This window comes from Mobula birostris, chromosome 31 (assembly GCF_030028105.1).
Source record: "Mobula birostris isolate sMobBir1 chromosome 31, sMobBir1.hap1, whole genome shotgun sequence".
In the NCBI taxonomy this organism is placed as follows: Eukaryota; Metazoa; Chordata; class Chondrichthyes; order Myliobatiformes; family Myliobatidae; genus Mobula; species Mobula birostris.
This window is the reverse complement of record NC_092400.1, coordinates 38,006,270-38,026,638: the sequence shown is the minus strand read 5'-3', so window position 1 is coordinate 38,026,638 and position 20,369 is coordinate 38,006,270. Positions and strand designations below refer to the sequence as shown.

The window sequence follows — 20,369 nt, the reverse complement described above, 5'->3', positions numbered from 1 at the left end:
GATATTATTGGTTAACTTACCTTTATATTGCATCTTTTTGCTCCTTATGGTCTTTTTAGTTGCCTTCTGTTGGTTTTTATAAGTTTTGCTTTATTATATGCCCTTTCTTTGGTTCTTATGTTGGCTTTGGTCATAGTCATAGTCATACTCAAAGTCATAGTTGTACTTTATTGATCCCGGGGGAAATTGGTTTTCGTTACAGTTGCTCCATAAATAATAAATAGTAATAGAATCATAAATAGTTAAATAGTAATATGTAAATTATGCCAGTAAATTATGAAATAAGTCCAGGACCAGCCTATTGGCTCAGAGTGTCTGACCCTCCAAGGGAGGAGTTGTAAAGTTTGATGGCCACAGGCAGGAATGACTTCCTATGACGCTCTGTGCTGCATCTCGGAGGAATGAGTCTCTGGCTGAATGTACTCCTGCGCCCACCCAGTACATTATGTAGTGGATGGGAGACATTGACCAAGATGGCATGCAACTTAGACAGCATCCTCTTTTCAGACACCACTGTCAGAGAGTCCAGTTCCATCCCCACAACATCACTGGCCTTACGAATGAGTTTGTTGATTCTGTTGGTGTCTGCTACCCTCAGCCTGCTGCCCCAGCACACAACAGCAAACATGATAGCACTGGCCACCACAGACTCGTAGAACATCCTCAGCATCGTCTGGCAGATGTTAAAGGACCTCAGTCTCCTCAGGAAATAGAGATGGCTCTGACCCTGTTTGTAGACAGCATCAGTGTTCTTTGACCAGTCCAGTTTATTGTCAATTCGTATCCCCAGGTATTTGTAATCCTTCACCATGTCCACACTGACCTCCTGGATGGAAACAGGGGTCACCGGTACCTTAGCTCTCCTCAGGTCTACCACCAGCTCCTTAGTCTTTTTCACATTAAGCTGCAAATAATTCTGCTCACACCACGTGACAAAGTTTCCTACCGTAGCCCTGTACTCAGCCTCATCTCCCTTGCTGATGCATCCAACTATGGCAGAGTCATCCGAAAACTTCTGAAGATGTCAAGACTCTGTACAGTAGTTGAAGTCCGAGGTGTAAATGGTGAAGAGAAAGGGCGACAAGACAGTCCCCTGTGGAGCCCCAGTGCTGCTGACCACTCTGACTTCCCTTTTCAGCCATGGATGTGTCATCCTGCCTTTAGAATACTTCTTCTTTGAGATATATCTTTCCTGTGCCGTTTGAATTGCTCCCAGAAACTCCAGCCATTGCTGCTCTGCTGTCATCCCTGCCAGTGTCCCCTCCCAATCAACTTTGGCCAGCTCCTCTCTCATGCACCTGTAGTTCCCCTTACAGCTGATGTTATCAATTTTTTTTACAGTATTTGCACTATTTGTCTTTATTTATGAATAGTTTTTCATAGATTCTATTGTATTTCTTTATTTTTGTGTAAATGCCTCCAAGAAAATGAATCTCAAGGCCATTTAGCATTCATGATATGTAGGCACCTTTGTAACATGTTAAAGACAAGCGAGGAATGCAGATGCTGGAAATCCAGAGTAACACAGATTGCTGGAGAAACTCAGCAGGTCAGGCAGTATCTACGGAAAGGAATAAGCAATCAATGTTTCATTACGAAGGGTCTCGACCTTGGTTTCAGAGTGGTCCTTGTGCACAGCAAGGAGATAATGGCCACATCCTTGGTCTTAGCATTGATTAAATTATTGGGAATTTTGTCTATGTGAGAGGATGTCTCCTGACCACTTGATGGTGTCAGCACTCACTAGAATGTTGGACGGTGTGTGCAAGTCGATAGTGATCACAGCAACAACAACTTGAACAAGATCGATAAAGAGCAATGGCCACTCTTACCTGTCTCCTTTTCCAGCAAGGGAGATCTTTTCAAAGTGCATATGGAATTTCTGCCCCTTGGTACCTTCGATTGTCCAAGTGCAGGTTAAGTTGTTGCTGTAATTTGCTGGATAATTGGGAGACAATACTCTTCCAATGGTAGCATTTGATATTGTACCACCACAGAGGGCTAAAGAAGGAACAGGAAAGTGCATGTTATTTAGGGAGTCCATTAACATCCTCACCCATCCCCGCCTCTCCATCTTGTTTCTCACTTCAATAGCTTCCTCCACCAATCCATCTCTCCTCCCAACTCTCCATCTACCCTCTCCTCCTCTCCATCTCTCCTTCCCACCTCTCCATCTCTCCATCTCCCCTCCTCTCCTCTCCATCTCCCCTCCCCACCTTTCCATCTCTCCATCTCCCCTCCCCTCCTCTCCATCTCCCCTCCCCACCTTTCCATCTCTCCATCTCTCCTCCCCTCCTCTCCATCTCCCTTCCCCACCTTTCCATCTCTCCATCTCCCCTCCCCTCCTCTCCATCTCCCCTCCCCACCTTTCCATCTCTCCATCTCCCCTCCCTTCCTCTCCATCTCCCTTCCCCACCTTTCCATCTCTCCATCTCCCCTCCCACCTCTCCATCTCTGCTCCCTACCTCTCCATCTCTCTATCCCCCTTCCCCACTCTCTCCATCTCCCCTCCCTCCTCTCCATCTCCCCTCCCCACCTATCCATTTCTCCATCTCCCCTCCTCATCTCTCCATTTGCCTCCCAGCCTCTCCATCTTGTTTCTCACTTCAATAGCTTCCTCCACCTCTCCAGCTCTCCTCCACCTCTCCACTTCTCCCTATCTCTCCATCTCTCCTCCTCACTTCTCCATCTCTCCTCCTCACTTCTCCAGCTCTCCTCCCCATCTCTCCATCTCCCCTTCCCACCTCTCCATCCCACCTCTCCATCTCCCCTCCCCACCTCTCCAACTCTCCATCTACCCTCCCCTCCTCTCCATCTCTGCTCCCTACCTCTCCATCTGTCTATCCCCCTTCCCCACTCTCTCCATCTCCCCTCCCTCCTCTCCATCTCCCCTCCTTATCTCTCCATTTGCCTCCCAGCCTCTCCATCTTGTTTCTCACTTCAATAGCTTCCTCCACCTCTCCAGCTCTCCTCCACCTCTCCACTTCTCCCTATCTCTCCATCTCTCCTCCTCACTTCTCCATCTCTCCTCCTCACTTCTCCAGCTCTCCTCCCCATCTCTCCATCTCCCCTTCCCACCTCTCCATCCCACCTCTCCATCTCCCCTCCCCACCTCTCCAACTCTCCATCTACCCTCCCCTCCTCTCCATCTCTGCTCCCTACCTCTCCATCTGTCTATCCCCCTTCCCCACTCTCTCCATCTCCCCTCCCTCCTCTCCATCTCCCCTCCTTATCTCTCCATTTGCCTCCCAGCCTCTCCATCTTGTTTCTCACTTCAATAGCTTCCTCCACCTCTCCAGCTCTCCTCCACCTCTCCACTCCTCCCCATATCTCCATCTCTCCTCCTCACTTCTCCAACTCTCCTTCCCATTTCTCCATCTCTCCTCCCCACCTCTCCATCTCTCCTCCTACCTCTCCAACTCTCCTCCCCACCTCTCCATCTCTCCTCCCCACCCCTCCATCTCTCCTCCTACCTCTCCATCTCTCCTCCCCACCTCTCCATCTCTCCTCCTACCTCTCCAACTCTCCTCCCCACCTCTCCATCTCTCTTCTCCACTTTTCCATCTCTCCTCCCCTCCTCACCTATTCTATACAGTATCTCAATAAAAAAATGTATCGATAGGACAAATGCTTGCAGGCTTTTTCCCCTTAGGTTGGGTGAGGCTAGACCTAGAGGTCATAGGTTTAGGGTGAAAGGTGAAATATTTAAGAGGATTCTGAGGGGGAAACTCCTTCACTTGGAGGGTAGTGTGAGTGTGGAGCAAGATGTCAGTGGAAGTGGTTCAATTGTAACATTTAAGAGAAGTTTGGATGGGTGCTTGGAGGGATATAGTCCTGGTGTAAAGTAAGTTGTGAAAAGGAGAACAAAAGATAATGTGGAGGTGTAAATGGATTCATTGTCCGTTTAGATGGGATTGGGTTAGCAAGGACTAGATGGGCCAAAGGACCTCTTTCTGGGCATAATTCTCTATGACTCTATACAGACTCATGCACTTTTAATGAAGGTATAAGGCACGTGACAGTGAGCAGGATGTTAAAGTCACCAGATTTAAACATGGAGAGGTAGTATACAGCACTTCCAATTCTCTACTGCTTATTTTACAGAATCTAGCAAAGTGAATATTATTTATGCACATTCACAGTCTATAATACTTTGCAACACAGTAAAACAATCCAGTGACCAGAGCTCTTTTATTAACCCTTCCAAATATAGTGCTCCAAATGAAATAAAGGGAATGACAGAGGCATGAGAGAGGAGCTTGCCCAGGTGAATTGGATGGGAATACTGGTGGGTTTGATGGCAGAGCTAGATGGCTGAAGTTTCTGGGAAAACACACAAAAAATGCTGGTGAACGCAGCAGGCCAGGCAGCATCAATGGGAAGAGTTTCAGTCGATGTTTTGGGCCGAGACCCTTCGTCAGGACTAAATGAAAGAAGAGATAGTAAGAGATTTGAAAGTGGGAGGGGGAGGGGGAGATCTGAAATGATAGGAGAAGACAGGAGGGGGAGGGATGGAGTCAAGAGCTGGAAAGTTAATTGGCAAAAGGGATACGAGACTGGAGAAGGGAGAGGATCATGGGACGGGAGGCCTAGGGAGAAAGAAAGGGGGTGGGGGAAAGCCCAGAGGATGGGCAAGGAGAATAGTGAGAGGGACAGAGCGAGAAAAAAGAAAGAAAAAATAGAGAAAAGAGAATAATAAATAAATAAATAAATAAATAAATAAGGGATGGGGTACGAAGGGGAGGTGAGGCATTAACAGAATATAACGGCTACCCAGACGGAATATAAGGTGTTGTTTCTCCAACCTGAGTGTGGCTTCAGCCTCACAAGTAGAGGAGGCCGTGGATAGACATATTAGAATGGGAATGGGATGTGGAATTAAAATGTGTGGCCACTAGGAGATCACTCAGGTTGGAGGTACAACACCTTATATTCTGTCTGGGTAGCCTCCAACCTGATGGCATGAACATTGACTTCTCTAACTTCCGTTAATGTCCCACCTCCCTTTCGTACCCCATTCCTTATTTATCTATTTATTTATTTATCTATCTATCTATCTATCTATCTATCTATCTATCTATCTATCTATCTATCTATCTATCTATCTATCTATCTATCTATCTATCTATCTATTTATTTATTTATTATATGTTTTTTTTCTTCCCCCCCCCCCCTTTTTTTCTGTCTTTTTTCTTCTTCTGTCCCTCTCACTATATCTCCTTGCCCATCCTTTGGGCTTTCCCCCCTCCCTCTTTCTTTCTCCCTAGGCCTCCCATCCCATGATCCTCTCCCTTCTCCAGCCTCATATCCCTTTTGCCAATCAACTTTTCAGCTCCATTCCTCCCCCTCCTGTCTTCTATAATTTTGGATCTCCCCCTCCCCTCCACTTTCAAATTTCTTGCTATCTCTTCTCTCAGTTAGTCTTGACGAAGGGTCTCGGCCCGAAACGTCGACTGTACCTCTTCCTAGAGATGCTGCCTGACCTGCTGCATTCACCAGCATTTTTTGTGTGTGTTGCTTGAATTTCCAGCATCTGCAGATTTCCCCGTGTTTGAAGTTTCTGAGAATAGTTCACAAGGCGCAGGATAGATATGTCCCACAGAAGAAGAAATTCTTAAATGGGAGGGGGGTAGACAACTGTGGCCGACAAAGGAAGTTAAGGACTCCATAAGAGCCAAGGAAAGGGCATATAAGGTAGCAAAAGTGAATGGGAAGTTGGATGATAAATAAGGGAAAGTCTGCAGATGCTGGAAACCTGAGTAAAACACACAAAATGCTGTGGGAACTCAGCAGGCCTGGCAGCACCTATGGGAAAAAGTACAGCCAACATTTCAGTCCGAAACCCTTCAGCAGGACTGGAGAAAAAGTGCTTGCGAGTAGATTTAAAAGGTGTGGGGAGGGAAGAGAGAAACACAAGGTGATAGATGAAACCTCGGGGAGGAAGGATGAAGTAAAGAGCTGGGAAGTTGATTGGTGAAAGAGACAGAAGGACATAGAAGAAATAAAATGGGGAAGGAGCACCAGAGGGAGGTGATGGGTGGGCAAGGAGATCAGGTGAGAGAGGGGAAAAGAAGATGACAAATGGTGAAGGAGGTGGGGTGGGGGCATTAGCAGAAGCTTGAGAAATCGATGTTCATACCATCAGGTTAGAGGCTTCCCAAATGGAATATGAGGTCTTGTTCCTCCAACCCAAGAATGTCCTCATTCCGCATTCTGACAGAGGTAGAGGCTATGGATATTGGAATGGGAATAGGAAGTAGAATTTAAATGGGTGGAGGAGCCATGGATGGACATATCGGAATGGTAATGGGAAGTGGAATTTAAATGGGTGGCCACTTTTCTGTGCTCCCGATGTGGCCTCCTGTATATCGGTGAGAACCGGTGTAGATTGGGAGACCGCTTCACCAAGCTCCTACGCTCTGTCTGCCAGCAAAAGCGGGATCTCCCAGTGGCATAAACATCAATTTCCAGTAATGCCCCCCAGCCTCCCACTTCACCATTTCCCATCCCCTTTTCCCTCTCTCACCTTATCTCCTTGCCTGCCCATTGCCTCTCCCTGGTGCTCCTCCCCGCTTTTCTTACTTCCATGGCCTTCTGTCTCTTTCACCAATACACTTCCCAGCTCTTTACTTCATTCCTCCTCCTCCAGGTTTCACCCATCACCTTGTGTTTTGCCCTCTCCTACCCTTGCTTTTTAAATCTACTCAGCTTTTTTTCTCCAGTCCTGCTGAAGGGTTTTGCCCGAAACTGCATTCTTTTCCTAGATGCTGCCTGGCTTGCTGGGAAACTAGATGATGGGAAGCTCTTAAAATGCAACAAAACGCAACTAAAGAAGCCACAAGATGGGAAAAGATGAAACATCAGGGCAAACAGCCAATATGAGGGCAGATGAGCCAATAATTTAAAGCAGGATACTGTAAGTTTTTTCAGTTATATAAAAAGTAAAAGGGAGGTGAGAGTTGATATTGGACCACTGGAAAATAATATTGGTGAGACAAAGAAATGGCATATGAACTCGATGGGTACCTTGCATCTGTCTTCACTGTGGAAGACACGAGCAGTGTGCCAGATGTCCGTGTGTGTCGGGGAGCAGAAGTGAGTGTCATTGCTACTACAAAGGAAAAAGTGCTAGGCAAACTCAAAGATCTTAAGGTGGATAAGTCACGTGGACCAGAGGCTTTACGTTCCAGAGACCTGAAAGAGGTTGATGAAGAGATAAAAGATGCATTGGTCATAATCTTTCAAGAATCACTTGATTCTGGCATGGTCCTGGAGGACTGGAAGATTGCAAATGTCACTCCACTCTTTAAGAAGGGAGGGAGGCAAAAGGAAAGAAATTATAGGCCGATTAGCCCAACCTCAGTGGTTGGGAAAGTGTTGGCGTCTATCATTAAGTTCGAGGTTTCGGGGTACTTGGAGACTAATGATAAAATAAGTCAAAGTCAGCATGGTTTCTGTGAAGGGAAATCTTGCCTGACAAATCTGGTAGAGTTCTTTGAGGAAGTAACAAGCAGGATTGGCAAAGGAGAGGCTGTGGATGTCATTCACTTGGATTTTCAGAAGGCGTTTGATAAGGTGCCACACAGGAGGCTGCTTGACAAGATAAAATCCAATGGCATTACAGGAAAGATACTGGCATGGATAGAGGAATGGCTGACAGGCAGGAGGCAGCATGTGGGAATATAAGGGGCCTTTTCTGGCTGGCTGCCAGCGACTAGTGGTGTTCCTCAGGGGTCTGTATTGGGAACGACACTTTTCACATTGTTTGTCAATGATTTGGATAATGGAATTGATGGCTTTGTGGCAAAGTTTGTGGATGATACGAAGATAGGTGGAGGGGTTGGTAGTGCTGAGGAAGCAATGTGATTGCAGCAGGACAGACAAATTGCAAGAATGGGCAGAAATTGGCAGATGGAATACAGTGTTGGGAGATGTATGATAATGCACTTTGGTAAAAGGAACAATAGTGCAGATTAAATGGGAGAAAATTCAAACATCAGAGGTGCAAAGGGGTTTAGAAGTCCTCTTGCAAGACTCCCAGAAGGTTAATTAACAGGTTGAGTCTGTGGTAAAGAAGGCAAATGCAATATTGGCATTTACTTCAAGGAGAATAGAATATAAAAACAAGGAGATAATGCTGAGCCTTTATAAGACACTAGTCAGGTCACACTTGAGCATCTTCGACAGTTTTGGGCCCATTATCTCAAAAAAGATGTGCTGTCATTGGAGAGAGTCCAGAGGAGGTTCACAAGGATGATTCCAGGAATGAAGAGGTTAACATGTGAGGAGCGTTTGGCAGCTTTGGGCCTGTACTCACTGGAACTTAGAAGAATGCAGGGGTGGGGACCTGCCGAGTGTAGAAAGGACTAAGTGGGTGGATGTGGAGAGGATGCTTCCTACAGTAGGGGTATCCAATCCTAGAGGGCACAGCCTCAAAATTGAGGGATGACCCTTTAGAACAGAGGAAAGGAGGAATTTTTTTAGCCGGAGAGTAGTAAACCTGCTACAGACTGCAGTGGAGGCCAAGTCCGTGGGTATATTGAAAGCGGAAGTTGATCATTTCCTGATCAGTCAGGGCATCAAAGGATATGGTCAGAAGGCAGGTGTATGGGAGTGAGTGGGATCCAGGATCAGCCATGATGGAATAGCGGAGCAGACTCGATGGGCTGAATGGCCTAATTCTGCTCCTATGTCTCATGGTTTACCAAAGAAGTTGAATTCTCGCACGAGTGCCTCAGGTGAGCTGAATCCACGTTTTTAATCACTCATCTAAATCTGCACTTCTCTGGGTTAAAGTAACATAAAATCTAAGGTTTTCTCCTGAAGTTCCCCAGGGAGCCCACTCTTGGAGCTCCACTCCTGTCAGCAAGCTGATCTTTCTTCAAAGAGTACAGGGCACAGAAGTAACACAGCAGTTAGCACAGCACCATTGCAGCTGGGAGCGTGAATTCAGAGCCCAAATCTGATATCATCTGTCAGCAGTCTGTACATCTTCCTGTGGATTGCATGGGTTTTCCCAGCTTCTGCTGTTCCCTCCCACAGTCCAAAGATGTAGGTTAGTAGGTTAATGGGTCCTTGTAAATCGTCCCTTTATCAGACATCCCACCCTGCAAAAACTAATTTCAGGGAGGTAGCAGCCCCGCCCCCTGCAACCCCATATTCTCCCACCCCCCGTCGACCTCCAAGGGTGTACGTAATACTTTGTTTAATGACTTTGCCTAATCTGTAAACCAAGTTGGGTATATGCAGAAAATGTGACATTAAAATATGTACATATATTATATTATTATCATGTTTATTCTATTACAACTTTAAGCAAGTCTACAGGGAGTTTGGCCTCATCACATAGGACATCAATAGTGTAGCTCCTTAGCAGCTAGCCAGCTAGTTTAAATAACGTTAGCGACACTAATGAACAAATGACACCTGTTAAACTCACCTCAACAAGTCTTTTACACTTTAACCCACCATGGGCAATAGAAAAGTCACTGTTGCAAACAATGCAGCGAGCAACAGTGTCATTATTTTTGAGGTCGACTGTAAAGCCTGCCCAGAAAGAAAACTGATAGGTCTACTTAGCACGAAGAGAGACCAATCAGGATGCTCCCCCTCTCTCTCCCTTTCCCTCTCAAAAAAATCGACTTGCGAGATATTGTATATAATTTCCGGGCATCAGGGAGCCACTATCAACGTGCGGGAGACTCCCGGAACTTCCAGGAGAGGTGGGATGTCTGTGTTATTAGGTAAGGACAGGGTTTCCCAATGTAGGGTCCACAGACTCCTCAGTAAACGAAGGGATTCCATGGCAAAAGGAGGATGGGAACCCCTCCGTTACGGTTACATCTGGGGTTGCTGGTCAGCACCACTTGAAGGGCCTCAACTGCCTATTCTGCGCTGTATCACAGGTAAGTTTGGTAGCTGGTCACAGTGAAACAGGCTGAGAACGGGCTGACAGTTTGGTACTTGGTCACAGGCCGAGAATGGGCTGGCAGTTTGGTAGTTGGTCACAGTGAAACAGGCCGAGAACGGGCTGACAGTTTGGTAATTCATCACAGGCCGAGAACGGGCTGGCAGTTTGGTAGTTGATCACAGTGAAACAGGCTGAGAACGGGCTGACAGTTTGGAAAATGGTCACAGTGAAACAGGCCGAGAACGGGCTGACAGTTTGGTAGCTGGTCACAGTGAAACAGGCTGAGAACGGGCTGGCAGTTTGCTATCACTTTCTCCATTTATTATTATTTAGTTTGGTCAGTACTTGATTGGTTTCTCCCAATCGTTAGGAAGTCTACAGTATATACTGAAATATTCAAACTATATTTTATGGATTCTCCAGTTAGATGGGAAACTGAAAATGAGATATTCAGATTGTGAGTCACACCCAAAATGCTGAAGGAGTTGGATGAATGTTATGGGCTGAGACCCATCTGCAGGACAGGGTCTTGGGCTGAAACATTTGCAACATTGACTCTTTATCCCTCTCCATAGATGCTGACTGATCTGCAATGTTCCTCCAGCATCTGCAGAATCTCTTGTATTTAAGATTGCTGTGGTTTCTAGGAGACTCATAGTTTAATGCAGTTTCTCCCTTTGGTAAAATCCATTACTTTCTGAAGTTTACCTTGACAGGTTGGCTCCTTGGTGTTCCAGTGTGGCTGTGACGCATTCATACAGGTCAGTGTGTGCGGCCCCTGGAGCTGGTAACCAGGGTTACAGCGGAAGTGTGCAGTACCATCGGCATGCAAATCCAACACGGACACATCCCCATAACTGGGTCGCCGCGGAAAGTTGCAACTCAGCATGAAAACTGTGGGAGAAAATGATAGGAGTCACAGCAAAATCTTATATCCAATCTCTATGAATAATGTACCCGGGAAACGAAGCAGGTGCCCAGAGAATATTGATGCCAGTTCATCATTGTCACATGTGCCAAGATACAATGGAAAGCTTGTCTTTCATACTGTTCATACAGATCAGATCATTACACAGAGCACTGAAGTAGAACGAGGTCAACCAATAACAATGCAGAATGAAGTGTAACAACTACAGAGGAGCGCAGTGCAGGTGGACAAGAAAGTGTAAAATCATCCAGTTCGGATGCTTTCCTCGGTGAACAAGTGTCAATTATGAACATTAAAGAAAAGTTTTAATATAGGGTTATATGCTGCATCTTAGACCAAACTGAGTCTGCTGTAGAGTTAAAGGCTAAGTTCAAACAAAACTCCAACTATTGGTCCAAATGAGCCTTCCTTATTGGTAAGAATTTTACTGGTTTATAATTTGGGTGGTGGAGTGGAGGTACGCCTTTATCAAAGGAGGTGTAAGGTGCTCTCCTTCCTCCGCTGGCCTGCAAGTCACCCACGGGCAAAGTGTAGACCCCCCCCCCATCCTGATCAGGGTCACGTGAAGCCATGGGAGCAGGTGGTTGATGGTCGTAGAGAAGCTGGTGCAAATCACAGCATCTGCAGATTATTTTGTGTTTAGGCAGATTCTAGTGTGCAGCTGTCACTCTCTATTAATGACAGATGAAAAGGTCCCAACTTAGAAAGGCTGAATGCTTCTATCAGGGCTGGGAATGACTGGCTCATTGGCCTTTAACTAACATCATCATGTACTGTGTCTATGTCATCATCATTATGTGCCTGTCTATGAGATCATCATCATCTACCATGTCTATGACACCATCATAAAGTGCTGCATCACAGCATCACAGCAGAGGTCACATGGTTATGTGACCTCTGACACCAGGTAGACAATCTCTGAAGAGTATTGATAATGGCTGGGGTCACCCATCTTGTGAAGACACTGCCTAGAAGAAGGCAATGGCAAAATTGCTTCTGTAGAAGAATTTGCCAAAAAACAATCATGGTCATGGAAAGACCATGATTGCCCACATCACGGACATGGCACATAATGGTGATGTCATAGACATGGCACAAGATGATGATGTCATAGACACAGCACTTTATGATGGTGTCATAGACATGGTAGATAATGATGATGACATAGACACAGTACATGATGATGTTAGTTAAAGGCCAATGAGCCAGTCATTCCCAGCCCTGATAGAAGCATTCAGCCTTTCTAAGTTGGGACCATTTCATCTGTCATTAATAGAGAGTGACAGCTGCACACTAGAATCTGCCTAAACACAAAATAATCTGCAGATGCTGTGATCAAAGCAACACTTTCCGTACGCTGGATGAACTCAGCAGGTCGGGCAGCATCAGTTGGAAACGATGAGTCGACGTTTCGGGCCGGAACCCTTCGTCAGGACTGAAGAATGAAAGATGGGGAAGGATTTGAAGAATGCTTGTAGCTTCAGTTGAAAGACCAGTAATTTGAAAGGCAAAGGGGTGGGGGAGGGGAAGCATTGACGTCATAGCCCTGAAAACAATGGGTAGTAGAAGAAGGCCATTGTTTTCAGGGCTATGATGTCAATGCTTCCCCTCCCCCACCCCTTTGTCTTTCATATTACTGGTCTTTCAATTGAAGCTACAAGCATTCTTCAAATCCTTCCCCATCTTTCATTCTTCAGTCCTGACGAAGGGTTCCGGCCCGAAACGTCGACTCATCGTTTCCAACTGATGCTGCCCGACCTGCTGAGTTCATCCAGCGTACTGAAAGTGTTGCTAGAATCTGCCTAGCAGTGTTGGAGTACCACCATGCAGTCGATTAATCTGATTCCTAATTTAATCAGTTTGACACAAACTTGTGGGCCAAACTCTCTGTTCCAGCGCTGTAGTGTTCTAAAAATCCTCCAATAACTTTAGCTGCAGAGATCTACCTCTTCAGATGGACTGAGTTTACCTCTTCTCGTCTTGCTGACAGTCAACAGCCTGATTTTGTAGTTGAGACCCATGGGGTTCTTAACAAAGATACAAAGCAAAAGCCAGCCTTTGGGGAACCGCTTTGTTGAGCACCCTCACTCCATCCACGGCAAGTGGCAGGATCTCCCATGGTTATGTATTTCAATTTAATTTCCCATTCTGACATTCAGTCCGTGGCCCCCTCTAACTGCCATGACGAGGCCAAACTCAGGCTGAAGAGGCAACACCTCATATTCCATCTTGGTAGCCTCCAATTTGATGGCAGGAATATCTACTCCTTCGACTTCTGGTAATTCTCTCCCCATCCCCCACTACCTTTCCTCTTTGCTGTCTGGCTACTCTAACACCCCTTCCCTTTGAACCAGCCCTTCACCTCCTCCTCCTTCCCTTTCCTCCATGGTCCACTGTTCTCTTCTATCAGAGGCCTTCTTCTACAGCCCTTTACTTTTCCCAGCTATTCCCTCTCACCCACCCATCCCTTTCCTGCTCACCCCTCTTCCCTCTCACCTGGTTCCACCTGTCACCTGCCAGCTCGTACTCCTTCCCCTCCCCCCACCTTCATATTCTGGCTTCTGCCCCCTTCCTTTGTTGTCCTGTTGAAGGGTCGAAACATTGACCATTTACTCCCCTGACTTGCTGAGTTTTGTGTGTGTATTGTTCATGGTTTCCAGCATCTGCATGATTCATTTTGTTTAAGATTCATATGTGGGCCACATCCCCGCCCAGAAAGCCAAGTCTCTCATCTTCCCTAAGTCAGGGGTTGCACATTTTTCCATATATTCCCAAACTGCAGCTGTGAGATCTAATCTCCCAGATGGCTGCTAAAATTTCCATGGCACGACCCCGAGGAAAGAAGGGTTGGTGAATTCCCTTAACATCCCAGCTAATATTTGTCTTTCTGTCAGGATGATTCATGATCACATTGCAGTGTCTGGGAGCACACAGATTGTAAATTGCCGGCAGTATAGTCTACATTACAGCAGTGTCTATACATGAACAACACCTCATTTGCAGAGCAATTTGGGATTTCCTGAGGTTATGAAAGGCATTGTATAAATGCAAGGCATTTTCTCTTAATTCATGACTCAGCCGACCACCCAGGTGAAAAATGACATAGTCCAATATGCCTTCAAATGCTTTCAGTCTGCTTGGCGTACAATTAAGAGAAAGACACAAGAGACTGCAGATGCTGAAATCTGCAGTGACAAGCAAAACACTGGAGGTATTCAGCATCTCTGGAGTTCCTCCAGATGAAAGGACTTGGCTTGAGCATCAACTGTCCATTTCTCACCACTGAGCCCACTGGCATTTTGTTTTCCTTTCCATTGAAGTAGAATTAGTCCGAATAATGTAGTCACCTTTTTAAAGACAGAGATACAGTACAGTAATGGGTCCTTCCGACCAAGAGCCTGTGCCACCCAGTTACACTGTGTGATCAACTAACCTACTAACCTGAGTGCCACCCAGTTACATCATGTGACCATCTAACCTACTAACCTGAGTGCCACCCAGTTACACCATGTGACTAATTAACCTACTAACCTGAGTGCCACCCAGTTACATCGTGTGACCAATTAATCTACTAACCTGAGTGCTACCCAGTTACACCGTGTGACCATCTAACCTACTAACCTGAAAACCTTTTGGAATGTGGGTGGAAACCGAAAGAAAGGCACATGGTCACAGGGAGAACTTACAAACTTCTTACAGAGGACAGTGTAAGAGACTGGCACTGAAAGAGCATTATCTAGTCTCTACATAACTGTGCTGTCACTACCATAGCTAGCTAGAATGAAGATGATTTGTTAATTTTCTCATCAGTCCAGCTTAGAGACCACCCTGCTGAAAATCACTTGATTTTATGTACATACAATATTAATGGGTAAACTACCCTCCAGCCACTGCATTGTCCGGGAAGATTGATTTGCCTGGTTTAAACTTTCCCACATGCTTTAAATGGAAGGTTCTCAGAGTCTTCTTTACTGTTTGCTGTCTGTCATACCATTTTCATTGTTTGATGCAGATGGTAACTGATTAAAACATCAAAGTACAACTTTTGCTTCCTCATTTCCATGATTGGAAGCCTTACACAACAACCAAATCGAACACAGAGCAGTGCGGCAGGGCCTTTGTCCCATGATGTCTGCATTAACCACAATCCAAATTCTTCTACCTGTACGTGATGCATATTCCTCCATTCCCTGCAGATTCATGTGTCTGTCTAGCGGCTTCTCAAACACCGTGTCGTATCAGCCTCTACTGCTAACTCTGGCAGCGTGTTCCAGTCACTCACCCTGCACATCTCCTTTAAACTATCCTTCTCTCACCTTAATGCATGAACTCTACTATCTGACACTCCTATTCATCTACTCTATTGATGCCACTTACAATTTTATTAATTTCTATCAGGTCTCCCCTCAACCTCTGACTCCAGAGAAAACAATTCCAATTACACACACACACACTGTAATCCAGATGGCACACAGGAAAACCTCAACTACAGCCTTTCCAAATCCTCCACAGTCTTCTTGTAATAGGCAACCAGAATTTCATACAATACTTCCAGTGCAGCTTAACCAAAGTTTTAGATAGTGTCAACATGACTTTCTGCCTTGACCAATGAAAGCAAGCACACAGGCCATGAGCTGCCTTGACCACCTTGTCTACATGCATAGTTACTTTCAAATGTTATGTACTTGGATCACAAGATCCTTCTTTACATCAATGTTGTTAAGGCCCCAAGCCTTTAACTATATATATATATCCTCCTGTCATTCATCATCACCATTATGTGTCGTATGACATCATTATTTTATGCCGTATCATGACATAATCATTCTGTGCTGTATCATATGCCATCATCATTATTTGCTGTGTTGTATGACATCATTGCTTTATGCCGTGTCATATGACATCATCATTATGTGCTGTGGCATATGACATCATCATTATGTGTTGTGTTACATGGCATTTTGCGCTATGACATATGGTATGGGTGATCATTCCACGACCATGATTTTTCTTGACCAATTTTTCTACAGAGGTGGTTTGTCTTCTTCTGAGCAGTGTCTTTACAAGATAGGTGACCCCAGCCATTATCAATACTCTCCAGAGTTTGTCTGCTGATGCCAGTGGTTGTATAACCAGGACTTGTGATATACTCATACGACAATCCACCACCTGGTCCCATGGCTTCACGTGACCCTGATCGGTGCTGCACCTCGCCCAGAGGTGACCTGCAGGCTAGCAAAGAGAAGGAGTGCCTTGCAACTCTTTTGATAGACTTATCTCCACTAACGTCTTTACATTAGACTTCCTAAAGTGCAACATCTTACAGTAGCTCGAATTAAACTCCATTTGCCATTTCTGCACATAGCTGTAACTGATCTATATATTCTTTTCAATACATTCCTATAGTACTTGGAGTGGTGCAGACGATTGACCCTAAGCTTGTATGACTGGAATCTGAAGAAATATCCAGCCTGCATCAGGATTATACTTGTGTCAAGAATTCTCTATATAAAGCAGTGAGAGGCTGTAAGCAGATAATGGATTTTATAATGGGATTGAAAGTGTGTTCATCCATATATCATTCCCTAAGCAGTCTTGTATGTTCAGTCAACCAAAGGTTCTGAGAATTTATTTTTAAAGATCCCAAAAAAAGACTGAGACATATGAATTAGATGCAGATTTGCACCTTTCTATTGTTAATGTTAGTGTCTGACATAAAACCAAAGGCGGCTAAGAGCTGCAATAAATTTTCAATTTTCAATCCAGAATATTGAATCACAGCTAATTTCAAAGGCAAACTATGTGGGTGATAGTCAGTGAGGTGAAGGGTCTGTCTTTTTGTGCTGCATTTTTCTATGACTCATTGTTGTAGACAAGAACTCCATTGGGAGCAAATTACTCATCGTATCAAAACGAATCCGCCATGCTAAACAGAATTATATTTAAACACATATTGTATGGGTGTGCATTCTAACACAATAACACTTTTAAAATCTTTTTTATTCCTCTCCATAGATGCTGCCTGACCTGCTGTGTTCCTGGAGCATTTTGTGAGTGCTGCTCTCAGACAGTAGATTACTCAGACGTAACAACAGAAATTGATGGAGATATGCAGTAGGTCAGGCAGTATCTAGGGCCAGATCTCTCCCCATGATTGCTGACTGACCCACTGAGCATTTCTAACAATTACTGGATTTCGGGTTTCTAGTATCTGTATTTTCTCACTTATTCACAGAATGCAGGCAGAATTGAAAGGACGAAGAGATGAGAAGATGACCAAACTGACTCCAGATTATTTAATTATTAATTATCTCCACAAGAGGTTCTGCAGATGCTGGAAATCTTGACCAGCACACACACAGAGTGCTGGAGGAACTCAGCAAGGCAGGCAGAGTCTATGCAGGGGAATAAATAGCCAACATTTTGGGCCAAGACCCTTCATCAGTCCTGTTTATTTCCCTCCATAAACGCTGCCTGACTTGATGAGCTTCTCCAGCATTTTGTGTGTGTGTTTTACACCTGAATGTCTTTTTTCACCCATGATTTTATCATTGGCCTGAAATGTTAACACAGTTCCATTCTCTACAGATTCCAGATTCTCCAGTTTTATTTCAGATTTCCAGCATCTGCAATATTTCTCCTTTTGGACTTTGGTTTCATCTTGCCTCCATTGCTTTCTAGAAGGCATAATTCTGAAGGGCTTTGGCCTGAAATGCTGACTGCCTATTTCTCTCCACAGATCTTGCCTGTGAGTGTTGATACAGACGGCAGCAGCTGCAGTCTCTGTCTCCACGATTCTCGATGGGTTTATCTCCTCAGCTCATCTGCGGAATTGAAGTTCCTTTCAATGCATAGGGTAGCACAGAGAGTTGTGTTGAATGTTTGCACTTTGGAATGGAAGAAAGGGCTGCCATGAGCTGCGTCTGGACCCACCACAGTTTTGATCCATTCTCGTGACCCACAATTGAAAAAAAGTGTACACCTTCACAGTAGGAAAATCACATAAACTTTAATATGCAGTAAGCTCGGAGAGAAATAGCTTTGGCCGTGAAGTAGGGAGGTAAACTCTGCAGTCAGAGGGCAGATGAAATTCAACCCGGAGTGATATTATTTCAGCTGCAAGATTGTGAAGAGACCCGACATAGTAAATGATTCAACTTTTAAAGGGTGTTTATGCACTAGCTAGATACCCTCCCTCCATCACCTGCATCCCCGATGTGTCTGATAATTATAATACAGACTTACTCTCTTACAGTCACTTCACAAATATGATCAACACAGTCTTTGTTCCCAGTTTTCCAATGCCATGCCCACTGCTTACTCTGATAGTGAAGCCGAAACGATCCGATGCCTCCATACTGGAATGAACGGAAGTGCACTGAAATGGTATTGGCCGGGCTTCGGATCACCTGACCTTCAACCAGCAGCACCTGGTTGGCCAGAACTATCCAGCTGCCACCTTCCAACCCAAGGATGGAGAGCTGCTCCCCTTCAGAGAGGTTCAGAGTTTTAACCTGAAACCAAGCACAGCACAAAGACTCAGCGGCAATCAACCTACAAGGAGCAATTAAACATACAAGGTTAGAAAACGTGTCTTATATTCCCTAATAATGATTGGCACTTCCCTAATTCAAAAGGTTTAGATGGAGCGGAATTTGTTAAGTGTGTCCAGGAAGAATTTCTGTGCAAGAGTCTGAGGCACATATATACAACGAGGGAGCCTAAGACTTTTACATAGTACTGTAGTAATTTTATGTATTGCATTATACTGCTGCCACAGAAAGAAACAATTTCGTGACATATGTGAGTGATGATAAACCTGATTCTGATACGGGTCTCTGTTGTTGACTGAGAGTAGGAAGGCGGTAGGGAGAGGTGAATGATGGTTGGGAAAAGAGGAAGGAGGAGGGCAGGGAGTGAGAAGCACCAGAGGTACGTTCTGTACTAATCAATAAACCAAATGACCTTGCATGCTGTTTCAGGATTGGGTGTGTCTGCCCCTACCTCGGCACCTGGCACTCTTCCTCTGTCACCCCTCACCTGGCACTCTTCCTCTCCCACCCCTCACCTGGCACTCTTCCTCTCCCACCCCTCCCGCAACAGGCGCTTGGCCCTCACCTTTCCCAACGCCCTTTGCTCCCGCCAGATTTACAAACTGGCTCACCGCTCCACATGGACAAATACAGCGCTGTGCAGAGTCTTAGGCACCCTAGCTCTGTACTGTATATGTGCCTAAGACTTTTGCACAGTGCTGCGTATGGACAGGCAGAGCAGGGGAGAAGCCACACTGGATCTAGAACTGGGTAAAACACCTGGATCAGATAAGGCAAGACCGAGTGATCTAGAGCTTTTCCCTTTGGAACAAAAGAGGAAGGGAGGTGACTTAATAGGTGTATAAGATTGTAAGAGGCTTAGATAGAGTGGGCAGCCAGCACCTTTTTCTCAGGGGAACAGCGCCTTATACCAGGACATCCTTTTAAGGTGAATGGAGAAACATTTAGGGCAGGTGTCAGAGGTACTATTTTTTTACACAGAGAAGTAAGTGGTTAGATATGACTGTGTGATCACCACTCATGTCGAAGAGAAGAATATTTTGTACTCGAATATCTGGGCACTTTTTTAAGGAAGACAAAATGTGCATGATTATATCATCTTTACCTTGATATCCTAAAGGAGTTTATATCTAAAGATGCACCTTTGAATTGAATTGAATTGACTTTATTGCTTACATCCTTCATATGCATGAGGAATAAAAATCTTTGCAATATGCAATTTATAGTAATTTATTATAAATAGTATGTACAACAGGACAGTCAATATAACATAGAAATACATTTGTGTCAGTGGCTAGACAAGGGAGATGCAGTGGATGTTGTATATTTGGATTTTCAGAAGGCCTTTGACAAGGTGCCACACATGAGGCTACTTAACAAGATAAGAGCCCATGGAATTATGGGAAAGTTACATACGTGGATAGAGCGTTGGCTGATTGGCAGGAAACAGAGAGTGGGAATAAAGGGATCCTATTCTGGTTGGCTGCCGGTTACCAGTGATGTTCCACAGGGGTCAGTGCTGGGGCCACTTCTTTTTACATTGTACATCAACGATTTTGATTATGGAATAGATGGCTTTGTGGCTAAGTTTGCTGATGATACAAAGATAGGTGGAGGGGCCGGTAGTGCTGAGGAAACAGAGAGTCTGCAGAGAGACTTGGATAGTTTGGAAGAATGGGCAGAGAAGTGGCAAATGAAGTACAATGTTGGAAAGTGTATGGTTATGCACTTTGGCAGAAAAAATAAACGGGCAGACTATTATTTAAATGGGGAAAGAATTCAAAGTTCTGAGATGCAATGGGACTTGAGAGTCCTCATACAGGATACCCTTAAAGTTAACAGGTTGAGTCAGTAGTGAAGAAGGCGAATGCAATGTTGGCATTCATTTCTAGAGGAATAGAGTATAGGAGCAGGGATGTGATGTTGAGGCTCTATAAGGTGCTGGTGAGACCTCACTTGGAGTACTGTGGGCAGTTTT

At 45.0% G+C, this 20,369-nt stretch overlaps 1 protein-coding gene across 1 annotated transcript in view; it reads right to left on the bottom strand.

Moving 5' to 3' along the window:
* The window catches only part of LOC140190826 (seizure 6-like protein), a 439,535-nt gene that overhangs the window by 138,855 nt on the left and 280,311 nt on the right, over positions 1-20,369 (bottom strand). Inside the window, exons 4-6 of the mRNA XM_072247697.1 lie at positions 18,160-18,352; positions 10,619-10,804; positions 1,833-2,001 (exon numbers count right to left, since the gene is read on the bottom strand). Coding sequence (XP_072103798.1) covers positions 1,833-2,001; positions 10,619-10,804; positions 18,160-18,352 — 548 coding nt within the window. The remainder of the gene's footprint in view (positions 1-1,832; positions 2,002-10,618; positions 10,805-18,159; positions 18,353-20,369) is intronic.